At 48.6% G+C, this 19,382-nt stretch overlaps 2 protein-coding genes across 2 annotated transcripts; one reads left to right on the forward strand and one right to left on the reverse strand.

The window, feature by feature from the left end:
- Positions 1 to 1,000: 1,000 nt before the first annotated feature.
- PEX11A (peroxisomal biogenesis factor 11 alpha) lies at positions 1,001 to 3,742 on the reverse strand. The gene is made up of 3 exons (XM_074156251.1): positions 3,626 to 3,742; positions 3,144 to 3,259; positions 1,001 to 1,566 (listed from the first exon to the last, which is right to left on the reverse strand). Exons 1-3 carry the CDS (start codon positions 3,679 to 3,681, stop codon positions 1,001 to 1,003), a joined length of 738 nt encoding a protein of 245 aa, XP_074012352.1. The 5' UTR covers positions 3,682 to 3,742.
- A 768-nt stretch (positions 3,743 to 4,510) lies between these two features.
- Positions 4,511 to 15,397, forward strand: WDR93 (WD repeat domain 93). The gene is made up of 16 exons (XM_074155992.1): positions 4,511 to 4,774; positions 5,538 to 5,733; positions 6,371 to 6,435; positions 6,680 to 6,758; positions 7,616 to 7,737; positions 8,271 to 8,309; positions 9,217 to 9,304; positions 9,932 to 10,115; positions 10,337 to 10,407; positions 10,860 to 10,946; positions 11,261 to 11,392; positions 11,936 to 12,152; positions 12,864 to 12,924; positions 13,647 to 13,803; positions 13,930 to 14,110; positions 15,280 to 15,397. The coding sequence occupies exons 1-16, from the start codon at positions 4,511 to 4,513 to the stop codon at positions 15,395 to 15,397; spliced, it is 2,061 nt and encodes a 686-aa protein (XP_074012093.1).
- Positions 15,398 to 19,382: the final 3,985 nt, after the last annotated feature.

Genomic DNA, 19,382 nt, shown 5'->3' on the forward strand with positions numbered 1-19,382 from the left:
TCTCTCCTTAACTGCAGGTTCCAAAGCTCCTCATTATACTGGAATTTTTCACGTAAAATCAAAACAGCAAAACAAGCTCCTTATCACAATGTGATTAATGGCAAATCGTTGCACTTGCAATCACAGGGGTTTGGGAGTTAAGGTGCATGTGCAATGGGAAATTCAGTGCTTGTGAGTGGTTCCAGGTTCACAGCTTTGGAAACCCAGTTTCCTACAAATCACAGCGTCATCAGCACTCAGACAAGCTTCTCCCACCCGCTGTCCTTCACCAAAACTCTCAGCCACAGCCTGCTGGAGAACGCAAGAGTCAGTGGTCAACAGTCCTTGGCTCACATTATCAAAGGGAAAGTGCTGATTTCCTGGGACACAAGTTGGGACTCGCTATACTACAGATCCAGCGTCACCAGCGCACGTTACAGAGATCATCGGAAGGTCAGATCACACCACTCTTCAGTTCCCAACACACGGCATTCAAACCACTGCCTCCAGACAAGAGGACCCATCAGTCCAAACCCGTCAGAACACTCTTACTTGACTTCAGGCCTTTTTAACCACAGCCCCTAACTTGCCTGAGCCCACTATAGAAAATCTAACTGCAAGAACCTTTGATTGGTGAATTCCAGCTTTCCAGTGTAAACACGACTAGCTATGAGTAACATACTTATTACAGTTGTCTATGCAGCTATTTCACAACCCTGTATTACAATACTGGAACATCAATATTTCCTTATCTAGCAGCCATGTTCCAAGCCCCATTTCTGTTTGTGAAATATTACTCTGCCTTCTCCCATCTCCACTCCATCAGGTAGTGTCTCATGGCACCAAACTCATCTGCAAAGACACAGGGAAGGGAAAAAGGGTAGAATTCACTTAATCAGAGGGCAAAATTAATCTTGAGGTTCCTGTGAGACATGTTCATTTTGAAAGTGCCATACGAAGGATAAAAACCTATCAGGATCAAAGCTGTTGGCTTGCTGCATACCATGCAGCTCCTTTTACGTCACTGTTTCAGCTTCAGATGTGGGCTTGCTAATGTGAGGATCCCCACCAGGGAGGAGAGGACACCACAGAAACCAATCACTCCTGGGTTGGTCTTGTAGATCCCTAGAGTATCCAAAGGACCTGAGAGATCACAGAGATTCTTCACCAAGTCCAGCAGTAAAGGAGGATGTCTTTTCAGTATCTGAAACAGTAGGAGGAAAAAACCGTGCAAACTATCACATTTCACACAGTTTAGTTCCTCACTGTGTTTGTCCCAGAAGGAATTCTCCTTTGTCTTTTCTTCCTGTACAGCTTGTTCCACCCTCCAGGAGATCTCATACCAGTCCCTGGCTAGATTCATCAGGAGTGAAAAGTAGTAACACTTGGTAGCCCAATTCCGCCACTTTGGCTTATCGATGTCAGGTTGGAGCCCAACACTCTTCAGCCACAGGACCGCATCGCAGACGAAGTAGAGGGCACGGGTCAGGTTGGAGGCTGTAAGGCAGAAGCGAGGAACCACATCTGGCAGCTGCGTAGTTCTTCTGGCTGCTACCAAGGCATGCACCATGTTGCCCAGTCGGAACACTGCAAGAAACCCCACAAAGGTTAGCATGGCCTGGCCTTTACCGCAGAGACAGCCCTAGGCAGGACAACTCAGCACGTCACTGTCCACGTGCACTTTTTAAAAACTTAGTGGGCTTTGGGTATTTCTATGATTAAGCATTTTCTTCTCATGGCGTGAGAATCTACCACTAGCAAGGGAAGGGGTGTAAACATCTCAGTTCTGTCCTGCACCAGCCCAGGACTTACACACAAATTTTATGAATAGCCAGGACTTGCAGCCTTCTCCTGCCGCTCTGTTCTTGTGCCTGGGTGCCCTCTGGACCAATATCGCCAACTGCTCTGAACAAGTCCGTGTCAGCAAAAACGTGACACAAACAGAGCCTCCAACTTCAGCTGTACACTGCACTGATTTCACCTGACTCTGTGGACAGATGTACAGAGGGGTACCACACTAACCCCGCTGCAATCATCACCCACAGCTTTCCTGAGCTCTGTGAAAGCTGGCGATTCACGTGCTGAGCACACCGAGACCAAAGTCACTCCTCAGCCATGAATTTGTCAGAAGTACACGTAGTTCCCTGTGAACAGGAACAGTATAACCCATTTCTAGCTATAATATACAGCAAGCCTGATTTAATCCACTGCAGTTTTAAGTTTCGCCCCATGAACGTTAATACAATATTATGCAGAATACTTTTCATAACCTGCTGCCCTGCCGCAGTGAGAGATGTTGGCAGCACCCAAGCTTGGTGAAACTGCAAGAGTCCTGAAGTTACACCTGATGTCTGTTAGTGATTTGTTTAGCAGAAGCAAGAGAATTATGGCTATGCTGATAAACCAGTTGGCCTCTCTGCTAGAAATTACCCTACGCTGGAGCTAACTGGAATAATAAAACAAGTCCATGGTAAGACATTAAATTAGAATATTTGCTTCATACATTGAAGTTGTTCCAGGATTGAGCAATTGATAAGTAGGTTTAAGATCAACCCAAGAGCAAGCAATACAACCAGTGCAACAGCGTAGCCATAATGGATGCAAATGTGACAAAGAACGAAGTGATGCAAACAGGTAGGCTATGAGAAAAGTATGGAAGAGTATATGCTTTAGTAGAGTATAAACGCTGAAGAAAATTAATATGCGAAGTAGGATATAAAAAGCCATACTGAAAGATGGTCCTTCAGGGGTGATTTTATTGGGATGATCTTTAATGTTAGGCTACCTCAACCCGTTAGCTGGAAGGATTAACGAGAGCGCAGTAAGCCAGCCTCGCACCGTAACTCTGTGGCCTGTCCCTGAACAGCGATGACAACTTGATCTCTGCAGCAACAGCTGACTGTTAACTTACTTCTCTAGTTCTCCCAGTGATAATTCAGATTGCCTGATCGGAAAGGAGGCTGAGAAAGTACTAAATGTATACTTGGCCCTACCTAGGCTGGCAAGCCAAGGCAGGGATAAGGTCTATTGACAATTTTGTGGATATACGAAAAGAGGTTTTGTGGCTCAAGGTAAGTTAACTACAGAAAACACAAGGCCAGGAGCTGTTTTGCTGGAAAGAGCAAGTGAAGAAGGACTTATCCCTCTAGACACCAGGTACTTACTTTTCCGGCCAGAGCTCATGCTAGATTCCAACTGCTTGAGTTTCATTACCAGCTTCTCTTTATCAGCCTTATGCTCTATTAAATAGCTAAGCAACATGCATGTGTACTGAGTGGCTCTGGAATGGAAAAAACGAGGAAAACGGTACACATGTGAAACAAGGACAATTGGCAGGACCAGCAGCAGGGCAGGGTTCACCCCCCAGCCGAAGGTCACCCCGGTGGTGCCAGGGCGAGTTATAGCCGGGGCAAGGGGCCACAAGCGCAGGTGGGGCGGCTGCGGAGGGGCCCAGCGGCGGGACCAGCACGGCAGGAGCGGGGCTGGAGCTCGCCCGGGGGCACCGAGCAGCTCTCCCGCCTGAGGCGGGGGCACTACAGCGGCCGGGGCCTATCCCGGGCCCCATCACCCAGAGGGGCGCTGAGCCCAGGGGGGGGTCCCCCAAGAGCTGGCACAGAGGGGCGGCCGCTCGGGCCCCTGCACTCACCGGAACAGCTGGTCGCGGCCCTGGCTGCGGTTGGTGAAGTCCACGAATCCCTCCATGGCGGCGGCGGCGGTGGGGCGGCAGCAGCCGCGGGAGGTGAGCGGGGGCCGCGGCCGCTCCGCCCCGCTCCGCCCGGGCCCCGCCCCGCAGCCGGAACCTTCCGCTCCGGGACGCGTTCCCGGCCGGGCCGCCCCTGCGACGCGCCGTTGCCGTGGCGACCGGCAGCAGCGGGGCGGGTGTCGCCGCTAAAGGCTCCCCCCCGGCCGCGGCGGCCCCGGTAACCGCCGACAGCGGCTCGGGGAGGCTGGAGGCGACCGGCCCGGCCCCTCGGCTCCTGGTTCCCGGCTCCCGCTCCGAGGTTAGGCCGCTGTGCGGGGTGGCAGTGACGGCGGCGGCGGAGGTGGGCCCGCCGTGAGCCTGGCCCCGGCGCAGAGCAGGGAAGTTCATTAAAGCACAACGAAGTTTGTAACTTCCAGTGAAGTCACCTGCTTCCCACATTAATTGTTGGGATTCTACCCAGGCCGGATAAGCCTTTTAATGAAGAACAAGATAATATTTTTTGAATGCTTTGTCATAATTCTTATACTCGTGGCAAAGCTTTTACGCTCCCTTTTTCTGTAGAACGCCCTCTTTCTGTGTGGCTGATAATGCCAGGGCAGGACAAAACCCTTGGGTAACAGCAAGTAGAAACGAGCTGCATAGAACAGGGCTGCTCTGGCTATCTATACTGAAAAGAACCCCCCTTCCCTCTTAGAGATCATTAATCATCTTTTTCTCCCCTCCTCCCCCATTACCTCATGAAAGTAGATATTGCACGATTCTTCGTTCTTCTGCATCTACTGTGATTCCTGCATCTGTGGTGTGTTTTCCATCTAGGAGGGCAGAGCCATGGCTGCGTATATCCGGAAGCATCCCCTGGAGATTCCTCCGCCATCTGAAAAGGACTGGCTAAAGGATGATGAGGAAGATTTCTTCCAGCAGGATCCTGATCGAAAGCGTGATGCTTTGCCTCAGCCCTTCAGGATGATCAACAAACTGGTGATGGCGGTTTTTGACAACGCTATGGAAATTATTGAAAGAAGGGAGATGCTCCGAGAAGCACAAAAACTCAAGATCCAGCCCACAAAATTATTTCCTTCGGCTGAATTCCAGGTACAGAGCTCCTCACAGCAGAGAGTGTTAATCACCGTAGCAGTTTTTCTAGAGAATATCCATTCAGTAGATTTTACATTCTTCTGTTCATCACCTTCCTCAGACTCCACCACCATCTCACTGATTCACTTCAGAAAGGCTGCAGCTCCTAAGCTTGTCTGACAGGTTCTGCTTCCCACCCATCTATCACGCCTCTCTGAAAAGAGAGAAGCAGATATTAAACAGCCCTAAATTCACCTTCTGCTTCTCAGGCTGGCTCCACCCTTGTTTGCCGAAAGAAGGTAATTAGTCAGTAGCATATAAATGGGCAAACTCAGCTCTGTGTTACAGTGAATACCGTAATGGGAGTGTTGTCAGCAGAAGGGCAGTGCTGCCTTCCCCATTGTTACATGGAATTATCCAGGAGGAAACACAGGTGTCTGCTGGTGTTCTGCAATCGCCCGGAGGAGCTCAGCATCCCCTCGCAGCTCGGCATTAGCAGGGCTGAGTGCTACTGAGTTCTTGGCCTTTAAAGCCCCTTCTGTCTATCGCAAGGGGAAAGGTGGGAGCAAACTTTCTCATTCCCAATGCAGAACAGTCTCTGTCACAGAGATGAGAGCCCGTCCCTTGCTCTTTTGATGAAAGCTCATGTAAAAATTTTTCTTTTGTAGAATGAGTCAGCATTTTCTGTTGGTGACAGGCTAGGAGTATATCACTAGTTTGGCTGGCGTATCCTCCACTGGGGAAGCAGTTGGGTACACTCATCTTTTCCCTTTCTTGGTAGGTAACTGGAAGAGCCAATTGCCTTGTGGTGTCTGGAAAATACATCTTTGTTGGTCTGTCTGTGGGTCTGTCTGCCTTCAAGGTGTCTGACTGTAAGAAAGTCTGTGTTTGGGATGCAGTTGAGACGGAGATTTGTGCCATCCATGCTTCGGATTTGGGGAACGACTGCCACATCCTGCTTGCCGTGGATGAAATGGGTTAGTGTGACATGGATTTCTTTGACCCAGCTGGGGACGGCTACGCTCTGGAGCTGCATTATGGAAGAGTGCTACATCAGGAGGAACCTTAGAATGGCTGGCAGGTTTCCTGGAAAGCCCTGCAAAGAGGGCGTTAGATAACAGCTTGCAGGGTGACAGAGTGGCCCTAGGGCCTTATGATTAGTAGAAGGTGTGGGTTTGGTGTCCTCTCTGGAGCAGCAGAGGCGGATGCAGAGCCGAGAGTGAAGTGCAGTAAATTTTAGGAACACCTTGTACCAGACAGAAAGAACTATTGCTAGGTATGACCTCCTGCCCGTGCTTTGTTTCAGCACCTGTAGTTGCATAGCACTGTGGAAAATAGGTTGGTTTGTTGATTCATCTGTAACCTACAAATTCTGCAGGAGATACTTTTCAAACTGGCTTATCCATCTGCTTGTACAATTGAGTGTTTGCTGGTGCTGGCATAAGGAAGCCAGCAAAAATTTAGTGCTGGAAGGAGTGGGATATTCTTTCTTGAGCCCAGGAAAAACTGTAGTCCTGTCCACTGTCCTGAACATGTTGTAATAGCCATCTCCTGAGAGCATAGCTACCATCTGTTTGCTTTTCTCCTACTGTTACTTTTGTATTTCTATTCCAGGGCTTCTCTGGCTCATCTACTTTCACAAGGAAAGCTTCCTACTCATTAAAATCCTAAATGAAACGGTAAGTACTGAGTTAATTCCATAGACGCTGGACACAGGCTGGTAAGTAATCAATCATGAAGAGTACTAAAATTGCCCTCAGGAATATCTGTCCTGGGCAGCAGCACTCCAAGAGTGCTTCCCAGTATTTATTCCTGTTCTTCCAACAGTCTGTCTGGCCTTCACCCTGTTGAGAACTGTGTAAGTCCATGGAGCTCTCTGAATCTGTGATCTTGCTTTGATGCCAGCCTGTTTCTGTTTGGCAGGAGGATATCAGCAAGCGCAGTACTAGTGTGGAGGTGGTGCTCTCCCCGGGAGGTGATTACGCAGGAGTCCTGCTGCAAGGCAAGTGCAGGAACATGCTGTGTTGGGTGATGGCGGTTCAGTTCTAGCAGAAGGGTCAGCAGCAGTGCTTTTAAAATGCTCCAAGTGATCTGGATTCCCAGTGATCCTGTTCCTAACCCTCCTAGTCCCTCCTCCAGCTTAGAGAGTTGCTCCTGCCACTCCCTCTCCTCTCCAAAAGGCCTGGTGTTGATGAGTGCTGATCCCAAAAGTGAGCTGTCTGGAACTGGTCAGTGCAGTTCCCAGCTTCCAGAAGGCTCGGTGAAAGCAGGTTTTCCTCTCCAGAAGTACCAACTCAGTTCTTCCTCTGTGGCTCATTTTTACACTGGAAAGATGCAGACCTGAAGAATTTTCTCTGCAGACATAAGCCAGACAGCATAGAGACAGTCTAAAAACACTACAGCAAACTCCTTGCTGAAACATTCTTCTGTTTCATGGCAGCTGCCTTTGTTAACACGTTTGCTGCTGGCAGGTTTTCTGGACCCGTGTTTGATGAAATCTGCCTGGACGTACGCTGAGAACGAGATATGTAGCAACCGCAGAAAACCAGTGTGACCACAACTCACTTTCCACTTTACCTCAGAGGCTACAGGTCAAATTCTTTGACTGAGTCACTTCATGGAGCTTCTTTGGTGGATGTGGGACCTCGAGGACTTGAGCTGGAGGCTGGGATGTCAGTCTCAGCCAAGCATGTCAGGCCTTAAGAGGGAGGAGAGGTGGGCTGCATGGAGTTCACAGGGATTTTATATTAAAAAAAAAAAATTCAAATCTTGTTTTAAGGATATAAGATAACAGAGGCTGCTTGCTTGAAAGACCTTTTCTCCTCATTTCTAATTGCTCAATGTGGTTTCCCAATGCAGACAACACAAAAGCTTGGCTGGAGATCTACCGATTGCCTAAGGATTCCTGGCTGAAGGAGATGGAAAAGAACGCAGGAGATGCAGAAGTTTGCAGGGAGAGGAGGCCAAGTTGGTCGTCTGTGGTACAAAACAGTTCTATCTTCCACTGTGCTATTTTTTTTCTTATACCCTTTTGCCTACAGGTCTTTCCCCAAGCCTTGCTCCGGCAGACAGTGACAGCATGATACAGGCTGAACAAGTCTGTCAGCCTAGAGGGATGGAGTATACATCTCTACAGCTGCTACAGCCGCCCATCCCACATTTCACAAGGCCTTTTTGCTATTGGGACATGTTTACGCTCCCAAGACAGGCATTCTGACGAGGTTCCCTGGGTCCCAGGGCTAACATTCCTTCTGCCCCTCCCTGAAACTGCCAGCTCCTTTCCCAGCAGTATTGCCCCATCTGAGGAGGCCCTACGTAAGGGTATTCCCACAGGGCTTCTCCCTTATGTTACTGGGGGAAGGTGAAGGAGTGGGAATTGGGCCCGATTCCTCCAGTTGGGAATCTGGTCCTGAACCAGGGTTTGTGTTTTAGGCTACCTACAAGAAGAGCCGAATCCGCCTGAACAGGACAGGGTCTCTGTTTGCACAAATCACTGACACTGGTTCTTTGACAGAAAAGTCTGGAACTGCATGGAGACGGTTCTGTAGAGATTGTAACTTGCCTCAATGAATGTTCTGAGTTGTTACAGGGAATTTTAAATGCTGAGTCAATGCTTAACTGACTCCTGCATCGCTTTCACCCTGCTAGATTTCACCTCTCAACACACAGGCGCTTTCTGCCCAGCACCTCCAGCTAACCCTCTGTGACACCTGCCTCATACTGCTTCCCTTCTCCTTCAGCAGAGACTTTCCTGGCCGTTTGAGAGGGAGCTGTTTCTCAGCCCTGTCTTCAGGGCAAACATCCCCCTTAACTTAGCCAAACTAAAAGCAAACACCCAGGCATTCCCTCTTTGCTGATTCCGTGTAAACTACCCAAGTTCCTGTCTCTTCTTTCTCAGACATGGTTGATTGTTTAGCCAGATCTTTTCTATTTAGCCAAGTGTCAATGTGTGGGGGGTGTGGTGGTGGTGAGGACACACGGGTGCTAGTCCCCTGGTAGGAGTTTCCATTCCTAGCCAAGCACATTTGTGACATCCTCCAGCCCTGGGCCCTTGTAGTAAATTCTGGTTCTTGTATTCAGTAGAACCCTGCAACCTTTAGTACTGCTTCTTTTTTCTTTTTTTTTTTTTTTTCTGAGCCTTGCTATGCCCCACCCAGGCCTGTGCTGCAACAAGAATAATTCAGAGAGATTACTAAAATCAGAAGCGGAGGTTATATACAGCACAAAGACAGGAGGTGTCTGGGCAGGACATCCTTTGTAACGTCGTTGAGAAAGTAGTGACCTCCCTCAGGCTTCTGTGTTTTGGCCAAAAGAATGAGTCTAAAACCAGTATCTCCTAGGCAGTGTCAGCCAAGCTTTGCATACACTTGCTTCAGGAAGCATTTGATTCCCATGAAAAAGAGAAAACTTAGCAGCGTAGGGCACAACACAGTTCTCGGGCTGATACTTTTCTGTTGCAGGGGTCTCCTGTGCCTGCAAACAAAGCTGATGCAAAGCTGAGTCTCCCAGTGCTGCTACTGCAAGTGAAGCCACCCAAACCTGTTACAGGTCAGGACTGATTCTGTACTTGCAACCTGTAGCCTTCTTCAGGTGACAAAAGAATTACAACCCTTATGACTACAGAACAGGTCATAAAGTTTCAGTAATGTGCTCCCTGGTCCCTTCCTGACCTGTCCTTGTAGTTACACGTAATCCTGTAATCAGAGTTGCTTCTTACCTGACCATCTCACGTGTCACCTTTGTTAGCACAAAATACTTCAGTGCGTCTTGATGTGGGTGTCGTACCCTTGGCTTCATTGTCAGAAAGGGAGGAGATTGTTTCCTAGATCCTAGGAACCTGACAGCTCCCCTAGTTCACCACTCTGAGTCCTGTATTCATAGGAAAATGATGAGGCTAGGCGGGGAGATGGGACACTGTCAGGGAGAATGTCACATGAAGGCAAGGTGAGCTGGGTCCTCAGATTATTTGCCCTAGTCCCTGCCTTCAAATACTGGAAAATGGGCTAGTGATATGAAATTCCCACAGAATATATTCTTAGTGTTGAAATACTTCTACCAGGAAGTAGTCTTCAAGACAATGCCACCCTGAAGGAGGGATAGTCAAAGTGCCTCTGAGCACTCCATGGTGTCTGCTTCTCCAGGGCTCTGTCTTTTCCCTTTGTGTTCCCAATGCAGGCAGTAGTTTCAAAAACCCTTTGGATGCCTTGAAGAAAGTGGATGATGGCAGCATGCTTGGCTTGGGGTACAATCACCTAATCAAGGACTCGCAGTGGGAACAGCAGGAAGCAATCTTCTGCAGCACTTATCAGGAGTATCTGGAGGCTGAGGATGAGAAAAAGATCAAGGAGGAGATCCCCAGGCGAGTGGGAGCACCAACTAGGATTTCAGTCCACTGGACTTCAACACATGGCACTTTTCAAGTGTAGATGGAAGTCTCTGTCTTAGGTTTGCCTCCTTCATCCCAAGGCTTCAGGGCAGAGGGCTAGAGCCATTCCAGGTCTTGTTGCAGTGCTGCCTACGTATCAAGGCCTTTCTTTTACAGATATTTCTTAATTCCTTTTTTTTTTTTTTTTTCCCCAGACGTGCTACTTTTCATTTTCTCCTGCCTAGCCGGATCCTACAGGTGGGACCTGAAATGGAAGTTCAGCCAGGTAATCCAAATGGGCAAAAAGCTGTTAACCTATGGAGCACATTGTTGCATGACATTGAGCTCTAGTTAGAGCTCAATGGCTCTGGCTTGGGTTCACTATATAAATTCCATCTCCAAGGAATAAGCCTGGATAAAAATGGCAACCTTAAGATTTATGTTAGTCACTGGCATGGAGTCACATAAACTTTGCTCCATAGTTTAAAAAGAAAAAAGTAAAACACAAAAAAAAATGCAAAACACAAAAAAAAGATGAGGGGCCACATAGGCAAGATAAAAATAACAGAAAAGGGGAGAGTTTGTTGTGGTTTAGTTTCTGTGTGAGCAGTTTCTGTAAGTCCTATCAGGGAAACTCTAATACAAGCTTTCTAATGGTATTTTGGTGTCCTGGGTTGTTCCTTCCTTTCTTTGTCTCCAACCTCCTTCTTTCTTTTGTTGTCTTGTTCTGTGTACCAGATGTTCCAGCTGGCATCAGTGTGCACTGGGATGGAAGCCACAATCTCTGCTTGTACTTACTTAACCATCCGCTCAAGGAGAAAGTGGGTAAGAAAGTCTTGCTTTCTCTAGCAGAGCACTCTGTGGGGAGTGGGAGTATTCAGTGGCCAGTGGCTGTCATTCAATCAGATCTTCATGATTCAGGGAAATGAGAAACGAGGACGAGAGCTGCCCCATATCTTGTAGGTTAGGCTGGATCATAGGGCTCCATGTTGCACAGGCTGGCAGTGTTTTGAGTGAAGCCACTCTGGCAGGAGACCCCAGAATGGTGCATGTTTTATTGGGAAACTGAAAGCTGGTACTGTGAGAGAGAATGCTGTGCATCTTCTTACAGTTATATCTGTTCATGTCCTTCTGTTTAGATTCTGATCCGAAACCTGATGTTGTGTGGCCATGTGCAGCTCCAATTGCATGTTCAGCTGTCAGCTCCTGCTCCAGGTACCTGGCACTGGCATGTGAAGATACAACAATAACCATTTGGGATAACCAGCTAGGTGAGCTTGCCCTTTGGGACTGTATATCGGGATCACAGTGGATAAATTGCTGCCTTCCCTAGGAGTCTGAGGCTGTGGCTTGGTGTGAACAGGGGACTGGCAGTGAGTGCACAAGCAAATCTGAAAATAGTTTGGACTTGCTTCTTCATGGGATGCTTGGCCAGAAGTTGCCAATGCAGCGTGACTGCCTTAGCCCTGACAGAACCACTCCCATCCACAGCAACTCAGGGGCTCTGAACTGCTGCAGCAAGGACTGATGCCTGTCTTGCCCTGAGGCTACAAGACAGTCACTGCTTTGCCACTGCACCCTCACGTCATCCTTGAGGCTGTTGTGGCATCACAGTCCAGGCTGCCATCAGTGCTACTGTCATCCTGCCATGATGCAAGGATTCTTGTGGCAGAAGAATTTTCTTCTGCCATCAGGATTGTTCTGGTGGCTGCTGTCCCTGAACAGGCCAGAGTCCAAGCTAAGCATTCCTTGGATAAATTGCCAGTCCCTTTTTCTTCCTAAACCGCTGTCTTTTTTTTTCTTTGCTTCCCCAGGATACCCACTGTGTGTGACTGCCATTCTACAGGAACGTCTCATCCGTAGTATCCACTTCCTGCGTAGGTCTGCAGCTGCCAGCAATGAGACACCTTGCCCTGGTGCAAATCCCACCTGTCCCATTGTGCAGCTTCTAGTGCTATGTACAGACAGCTCTTTCTATTTGTTGAAAGCACCTGGGGCTGGGAAGTCCAGCATCACACTCCTGGCAGACAGGTGAGGTAGACTCTGATAGACCTCACTCCAGCCAAAGCAACTGTGTGGTTACACCTATGTGGTCAGGTCCAGCAGGGAGACACAGATTTCTGTGGGGCGGAGAACTTTTTACTGCTTTTGCCCAGATGGCTCTGCCATGCTGCTGTCAGTAGTAAGTGTGGTTTTGCTAGAAATCAGTTCCAGTGCTAAAATCCAATGGTTATGACAGAATTAAGGGTGTTTCTGGGTTCTTCTATGCACTAGAATACAAGTGCTTGTAGCACTGCTCCAGGGCTGATGTTCAACTAGCTGGGTTACTGCCAGGTACCCAGGGACACGTTTTCTTCTCTTTTCTGCCCTTGACAGAATAAGTTCCCCCTTGAAGTCAGAATAAGCATTTCTTGCCATCTTTCTGTCACTTCTATGTTCACTTATCCCCTTGGTTTGAGAAGGGTCAGCTTTGGGGAAGCTGCTGCTCTAAAGGCTATGGTTTCACGCCTCCGTGGCAGGCAGGCGATTTTTATCTCCAATATACTTCCTAGGCAGGAATGCACAGGGATGGGCCTTGGGGGTTCCTGTCCAGGAGGAGGCAGGCTTTGTCTCCATAGGGAGTGGACTTGGCTGGAACTTTACGCCAGCCTGTGTGCCACAAACCGCCATTGTCATTATCACAGCCCCTCAGTGTGTGCCGGGTACATGAAACAGTAACATAAGCCTGAGTCTGTTTTACAGGCCTGAAGATCCAAATCTTGCTGTCAGCGCTGTGGTGCCTGTCCTGGCATTCCCCAGTGCAGTGAGTATTATTGCCGGCTCTTTTAAGAACTGGATGAGAGCACAGGTCCATCTGGCCTAGGATCCTGTTTCCAGTAATGGCTGTAACTGGATGCCTAGAAGATAAAGAACAGGGCAATCAGATATGGTACTGCCTTCACATCCTTTCCCAGCCTCCAACTATTTTTAGCATGGTGACTTCCTGCACCAGTTACAGGTCTGTATGTAGCTGGTAACTCCCAAAGAATTTCTCTTTGATCTTACTCCGCATCCCCTTGTACCCGTGTCTTCTAATGACCGCTTAGGTGCGAGGCTCTGGAGGCCCTCTGCACATGGACAAGTCCATCTGCAATGGTGAGAGGGTCCAGGCACAAAGCTTCAGGCATCAGGGTCAAATATGAGAGGGCACCATGGTGAAGCGAAGTTTCAAGCACAAATGCAGCCACACCTTTCAAGTGGCCTCAGAAAGTTTTCAGGCATGGGGAGAAAAAGTTGAAAAGCTGATCTCCAGAGCCATCCATGCAGAAGGCTGGGTCTAGTTCCGTTCTAACCTGCAGCAATTCCAGTCCAAGTTCCCTGCAAAGCCTGTTCTTGATCTGCTGTGGCCCTATGACTACTGGGCAGTCAAAAAAAACCTGCATCATGGTTAGGGATGTGAAGTCCTGAATGTCATTCCATGTCCTTTCCAGGAAATACTTTTCACCTCACTTACATCCATTTATAAGTGTCAACCTGCTGTTTCAGGTGCTGGTCTTCTCCTGGAATGGTACAGTGTCCCTGATGAACACTGCCACATCACAGACTATTTACTGCTTCTGTACTCCACCTTCTCACACTGTAGCATCGCCCTGGCAGCCGGTGTTCACAGTGGATAGTGTGAATTGGTGCCTGCTGCTTCGAGGTGGGTAGCACCTTGGAATGGTATTAGTTACATGGTCACTGGATGCTTTCAGCTGTGCACTGATCCTTGATAGTTCTTATTGGATGACTCCTGATGAAATAGCCCACTGTTCTTTTTCCTGTCTAGGAGATAAGCAGCAGAAGGCAGATGCATTGGCACAGAGCAGAGCCAGAGACTGCACCATCTTCATTTTTGATTTCAACTGCGGCCCACTGAAGGACGCTTTCCCAAAGGAACCAGATTTGCCTCTCAAATCCTTGCAGGACCTGCCATGGATTGAGAGATGTAACATTTTCTTACGTGATAGGTAAGGTTCTCCTTCTGCCTGATAGGTAAGTGCACCTGCATTATTGTAGGCTGTGGCGTTGCTCAGGTCCATGCTGGAGCTTCTGGGTTCATCTGTCTGCTGTGACAGATTTATGTCTGGGTAAGGTTTAGGTAGCAGGATTCCTGACAGCCACCCAGAACCCTTCCTCCTCTCCCTTCTGTCCTTCCTAGAACAACTTAACAGCTGTAAGTCAGGATGCCTGGGGCAGGCTTGTCATTGCAGGTAGAGAGGGCTTGCTAGTTCTAATGTGCTTTTGTGCAACACAGATTGTGCAAGTTTGTCAGGGAATATAATCCTCACTTAAGTGTCTACCTCTTCCTTTTGACACCATAGCCAGGCAGAGCTGGGATCTCTTTGTACCTTGTTCCTCTCGTCCATTCCTAGGTTCATTTGATGTTTAAGCGTATTTGTGTTGGAGGTTTTTTGGTTTGAGAAGGTCCTCAGCATCCTCAGGCCGGGGTTGTAGTCAGGGTTTAGCTGATGCATTGACTTTATGCTGTCACTAGATGGCATTGTGACATCTCTTATTGGGTGACCTTGCCCTTGAATCGTTTTGGGAACCTGGAGCCAGATCCGTGGCAACGATACTCTGTTTGTTCTTTTCATTATTATTTAATTCTCCAATTTGAAACGTTACAGGTGGGTCCATGTATGACCTTGCAGCACATGTTACCCGGGAGCCTTCCTTAATTCATTGTCTACAGGGTGAAACCTGTGGTGGTGTCTGGCTAGTTAAGCGCAGAAGAGTTTCATCCTCTGCTACCAACCACCAGTTCTGTCCCTCCTTCTCATAAAGCTGGAGAGGAGACTCTTGTCTGCCTTATACCAGAAAAATTGGGGAGACATCACCTCCAGGGATACCTTGCTCCCTGGGTACTGAGAGTTCAAGCCAGAGCTGAGCAGATACAACTGCAGTGAGATGTACATCCACAGTGGCTAACAGGCAAAGAGCAATACTGCTGTCAAGAGCAGTAAACTTGAGTGCTGAGTGGCATGAGGGAATCACCGAGGTTTTTTGGGCCCAAGAACTCTGAACTGCTTAATTTGTAATGAGCCCCAGGGACCCGTGAGGGAACCAGGCTAAGGTTGTCTGAGCACTGGGGGTAATGGCGGGGACTGTTTTAACCACCCTTTTCTTCCCTTGTTAGGCAGCGGAGCGTGCTGGGACTCAGGGAGCTGTTGCCTGAGTACTGGAGTCAGCTGCGGGCACAAGCAGCTGCCATGGACAAGGAGAGACAGAAAGCAAAGGGACAGAAGAAGCCATAGTCAACCTTGCATCCCGAGGGCCAGGCTCTGCACTATCACAGTCCTGCAGACTCATGATCCAGCACTGGTATTTTGACGGCAACTCTATTCAAATCTATCCTGCTGCTTTCCAGCCTGGGGCAATTTGTCATCCAAAATAGCTGCTTGCCTGCTGCTGCTCAGCTGCAAGGTCTATGCCCTGCCTCTTTCTTCCCTAACCCTCAGCCTGTCCCAGCAGGGTTCAGCCCTTCCTCATCAGAGACAAACGCTGCTCAAGGAAGAGTCCTGAGGTAGGAAAGGCCTCTCACCGTGGTGTCAGGCCCACCACGTGTGTGGTTCAGTTAAGTATTGTGCTGGATCTCTGAGTCCTCCCAGAGTCCTGGAGCATCAAAGCAATATGGTACGTTACAATGTCCCTCCTTAATAAAGACTTTTCTCCAGTAAATGTCTTTTACTCTTCACACGACTCGCATTTTATCAGGCTCTGATGTTCTGTACTTCTGTTGCTGGGGCTTATCAGTGCGTCTCACCTTCTGCTCTGACCCAGATGGGCGGCAGCATCCTTGTGCTTAGCAAGAGGCAGCAAGTAGCCCTGAAGGTGGCATCCCCCAGAGCACAGCAGGGCCAAGCAGCGGTGACACTGCAGAGTGTGTCGGGCCCGACCTAAGCTGTTCCCCAGCCTAGTTGTTGCTTTTGACTTCACAGCAGGCAGCTTTGGGATAAGACTGCTTAGGAATTGCAGCCTGGAAATGTGCAGACAAGCTCTCTGGGTTAAGGTCAGGCAAGAACTGGTGTTACTGAGGAGCAGGACAGAAGTTGGGGGGTTTGAAGAAGTCAGGGCTGTGTTGAGCCAGAGACAGGCCAGGAGCATGGCCAGCATGTTGGTCAAAGGCCATAAAAAGCAGAAGTCTCTCTCCTACTGGCAACAAAGGGCAAAGAACTAGCAGCAGGAATGCAAGGCCAAGCACCTATGTATTTATTTCTTACTTCAGAAGCGTATTAAGTTAGTAGCTTGCCCTGTATACTTGACAGATGGGGCAAAAAACTATTCAGGCTTTCCGGTCAGTCATTCACTAGTCACTATTTTCAGGCCTGTTGTCCTCTGGGAGACTGACAGCGTCTAGACATTAGCTGCAGGGTTTGATTGCTCAGCCGGGGGCTGACAGCCTACCTGCATGTTACACTGGGAATCCTTGTTGCTCTTCAGAGAGGGGCCCTCTGGAACCTGAGGGGCTTTAGAGGAGGTGACCCGAGCTATCCATTCTCGAGCACAGCAAATGTATGCTTTCTTGAGCATAAAAACCATGAGAAAGCCTCAGTCTTTTTACAACTGATTGTGCTTCCAAGATGACTGCCTAATCCACAAAGAATCTGAGAAATCTGCCAGCAACCACTCCAGTTTTTGTGCATGAGTGAACTGTATTTTTTCCAGGTCTCCCTCTAATGACTCCCCCAAAGGTTCACTAAAGCATCGATGCGGGGTGCCAGGGATTCGGCACAGACTGAGCTATGTAGACATTCCCATGCCACGGTCCTGTTTCAGTTTTTCATAGCAAATCATCTTCGTTTGGATTGAGTTTAGATGAGAGTTCTCAGCTCATCCTCTGGAATTAAAGTCAATCAGTCTGTAGTGGAGGCAGGAGAGGGGAGAAGCGTTCCACTTGTTTCACAGTTTCAGATGCCTGGTTTTGCTCTGGAGAAGGACAAGCTATTTGAATTAAACCTTCCTGTTTTCTACCTTTGTGAAGGGCTTTGAGGGCCACAGTAAAGCCTTTTGTGCTGTCATTTTCCATCTGCTACAGATTACAGCTTCACAGCTCATCTGATTGTTACAGATATTGATACTGGGTTGTGTGAGCACTTGCCATCTGCTTCCGCGCAAAGTCAAGCGGGTTAGCTCAAACCACCTTCAGCGCCTGCTTAAACCGAGCCACCTGGTTCAGCACTGGAGTGAACAAGGAACGATCCTTGATCCTTTCTTCTGCTCTTGCTTTGGTGGCAGTAACAACTTCATTATTTTGTCTCTGTGGTAAGTTAAGAAACAATGGACCTTCTGCCATAACTGGGCACAGGGGATTCCTCAGGAGAGGAATTTCTATTCCTGCATTGCTTCCCACGCTGCAGAGAGCCAGCACAACTAATACATGGCCCCTCGAACAGCACTGGGTCTAATTCTTGCTATTTGTGCAAATGTGAAGGGCTTGGGGATCTGTGCCCATAATCCTACCCCATCTGCTTTCCATCCAGAAGAGGAGCAGGGCTGGCCTAGCACCAGAAAAAGAGGCAGGACAGGATCTCCTGAACAGCTAGATGTACTGTGCATCCACCAGTTTGTGTGTATTCATCTCAAGATGTGCTTGTTTGTTTGCAGATTGAGTTTGCTCTAAAACCCTAATCATGTGCTTGGCCAAGATAACCAGGAGCTGGCAGGCTCCACAGAGAAAGGAAAACAACAAGCAGCTGCAAGAGGCTGATGAAAAGCCTTTGTTTTTACTCATGACTTCAGCAGGGGACCATTTGTTTCCTGCTTCTTTGGAGGGATACAGAAAAATTGGTATGATCAGCGTGTTGACATATATGTTTGTGATGGAGCTGTGTGCTGAGCTCTACAGCATGTTCTGGAGGGGACCAGAGCTACCTGATTGCTTATTCGAAAGATGATGCCCTTGCTAGCTATTCTTCTATTCCTGGTCACTCTCTGAGCCCCAGGCAGCTGTAGGTCTGGACCAATTCGAGCTATTCTGCTGCTGGAAACTATAGAAAGGCCTTGAGAGTTATCATAAATATCACCATCAAAAGATGAAACTGCAAGAGTTCTGGCTGGGCCAACTCCTAGCTCAGTGCCAAGTTCAGTGAACTCAGAGCTGCTACCTGGGTATAATGGGAGTAATTTGGCTCTGTATTTTAAAAAAGTGAAATAAAGTTAAAAAATCAGTTGGTGGATTGAGAAGGATTGTGAGAGGGAGGAAGAGGAGCTGAGATCCACAGAGAGGCGCTCAAGTAGCATCGTTCCAGCTGAGCCAGGTTACTGCCCAGCCATGCAGAGATGGTTTCTGTGGGAGAGGAGGCTGTTCTTTAATCTCACTAAATTATCTGCTGTTCTCTGCAAGAAGCAAAATGTCATCTTACTTCTTTGCATACTTGATTGTGCTGTGAAAGCAGAGGAAATCAGAGGCTGATCTGATAAGATTCCCGAGGGCCAGCAGAGGTTGGGGCTGTTTGGGTAAGCCACGTCTGTACTGTTGGAAGGAGTGTGGTCCTCTGAAGAGCTGAAGTGTCGTGTGTTCCAGGAGCTGCACTCCTTGCACCCGTGTTGCCAGCCTTAATGCAACAACCCGCACATCTCGTAGTACCCTACCACATACAACTTGAAGCCATCCTAAGGGGGAACCTACAAAGACCTCCGTGTTTTCTCTGGGACAAGTCATGTCCCCACAGGACACTGGGACACACGGTGGTGCCTAGGGCAGTGCAGTCTCAGCAAGTGCTTGCTCTGCTCTGGAAGTAGGGGTATACTCGGCTGCAGGGGCAGCACAAAGTCACGCTTCCTCCCTTCCTCTACAAATTTGTGTCTAGTTATAGGTGAACCAGGCACCACATCCCGTTCCTAATTGCTCAAATAGCTCTCGTTGTCCAAACTAGTGTCACCTCATTACCTCTAATGCCAGTTCCCTGTACCAGGGTACAGCTTCTTGTCTTCGAGTCCAGGCTATCGCTGTCGGGTTGTGCTGTTCAGCCAAGCTACACAGATTAACTCTTTAATCTCCCCTTGTGCATTGTGTCAGACCTCTCAGTCTAGTTTAATTTTGGGTTTCTGCAAACCCCTTGCAGTTTGTCCAGTGTTTCTGGTACTGCTCTGTCGAGGACCTGGTACAATATTGGTGTGTGGTTGCTCACAGGGCAAGTGGCTCCTGGGTCAGCTGGCCTTCGTACCTGATTTTGCAAAAGCTGGACCATTAACTGGGGTGAGAAATGAGCCGTGTTTTTGAGGCCAAAATACAGGAGG

The sequence above is a fragment of the Numenius arquata genome, chromosome 11 (assembly GCF_964106895.1).
Source record: "Numenius arquata chromosome 11, bNumArq3.hap1.1, whole genome shotgun sequence".
NCBI classification, from domain to species: Eukaryota; Metazoa; Chordata; class Aves; order Charadriiformes; family Scolopacidae; genus Numenius; species Numenius arquata.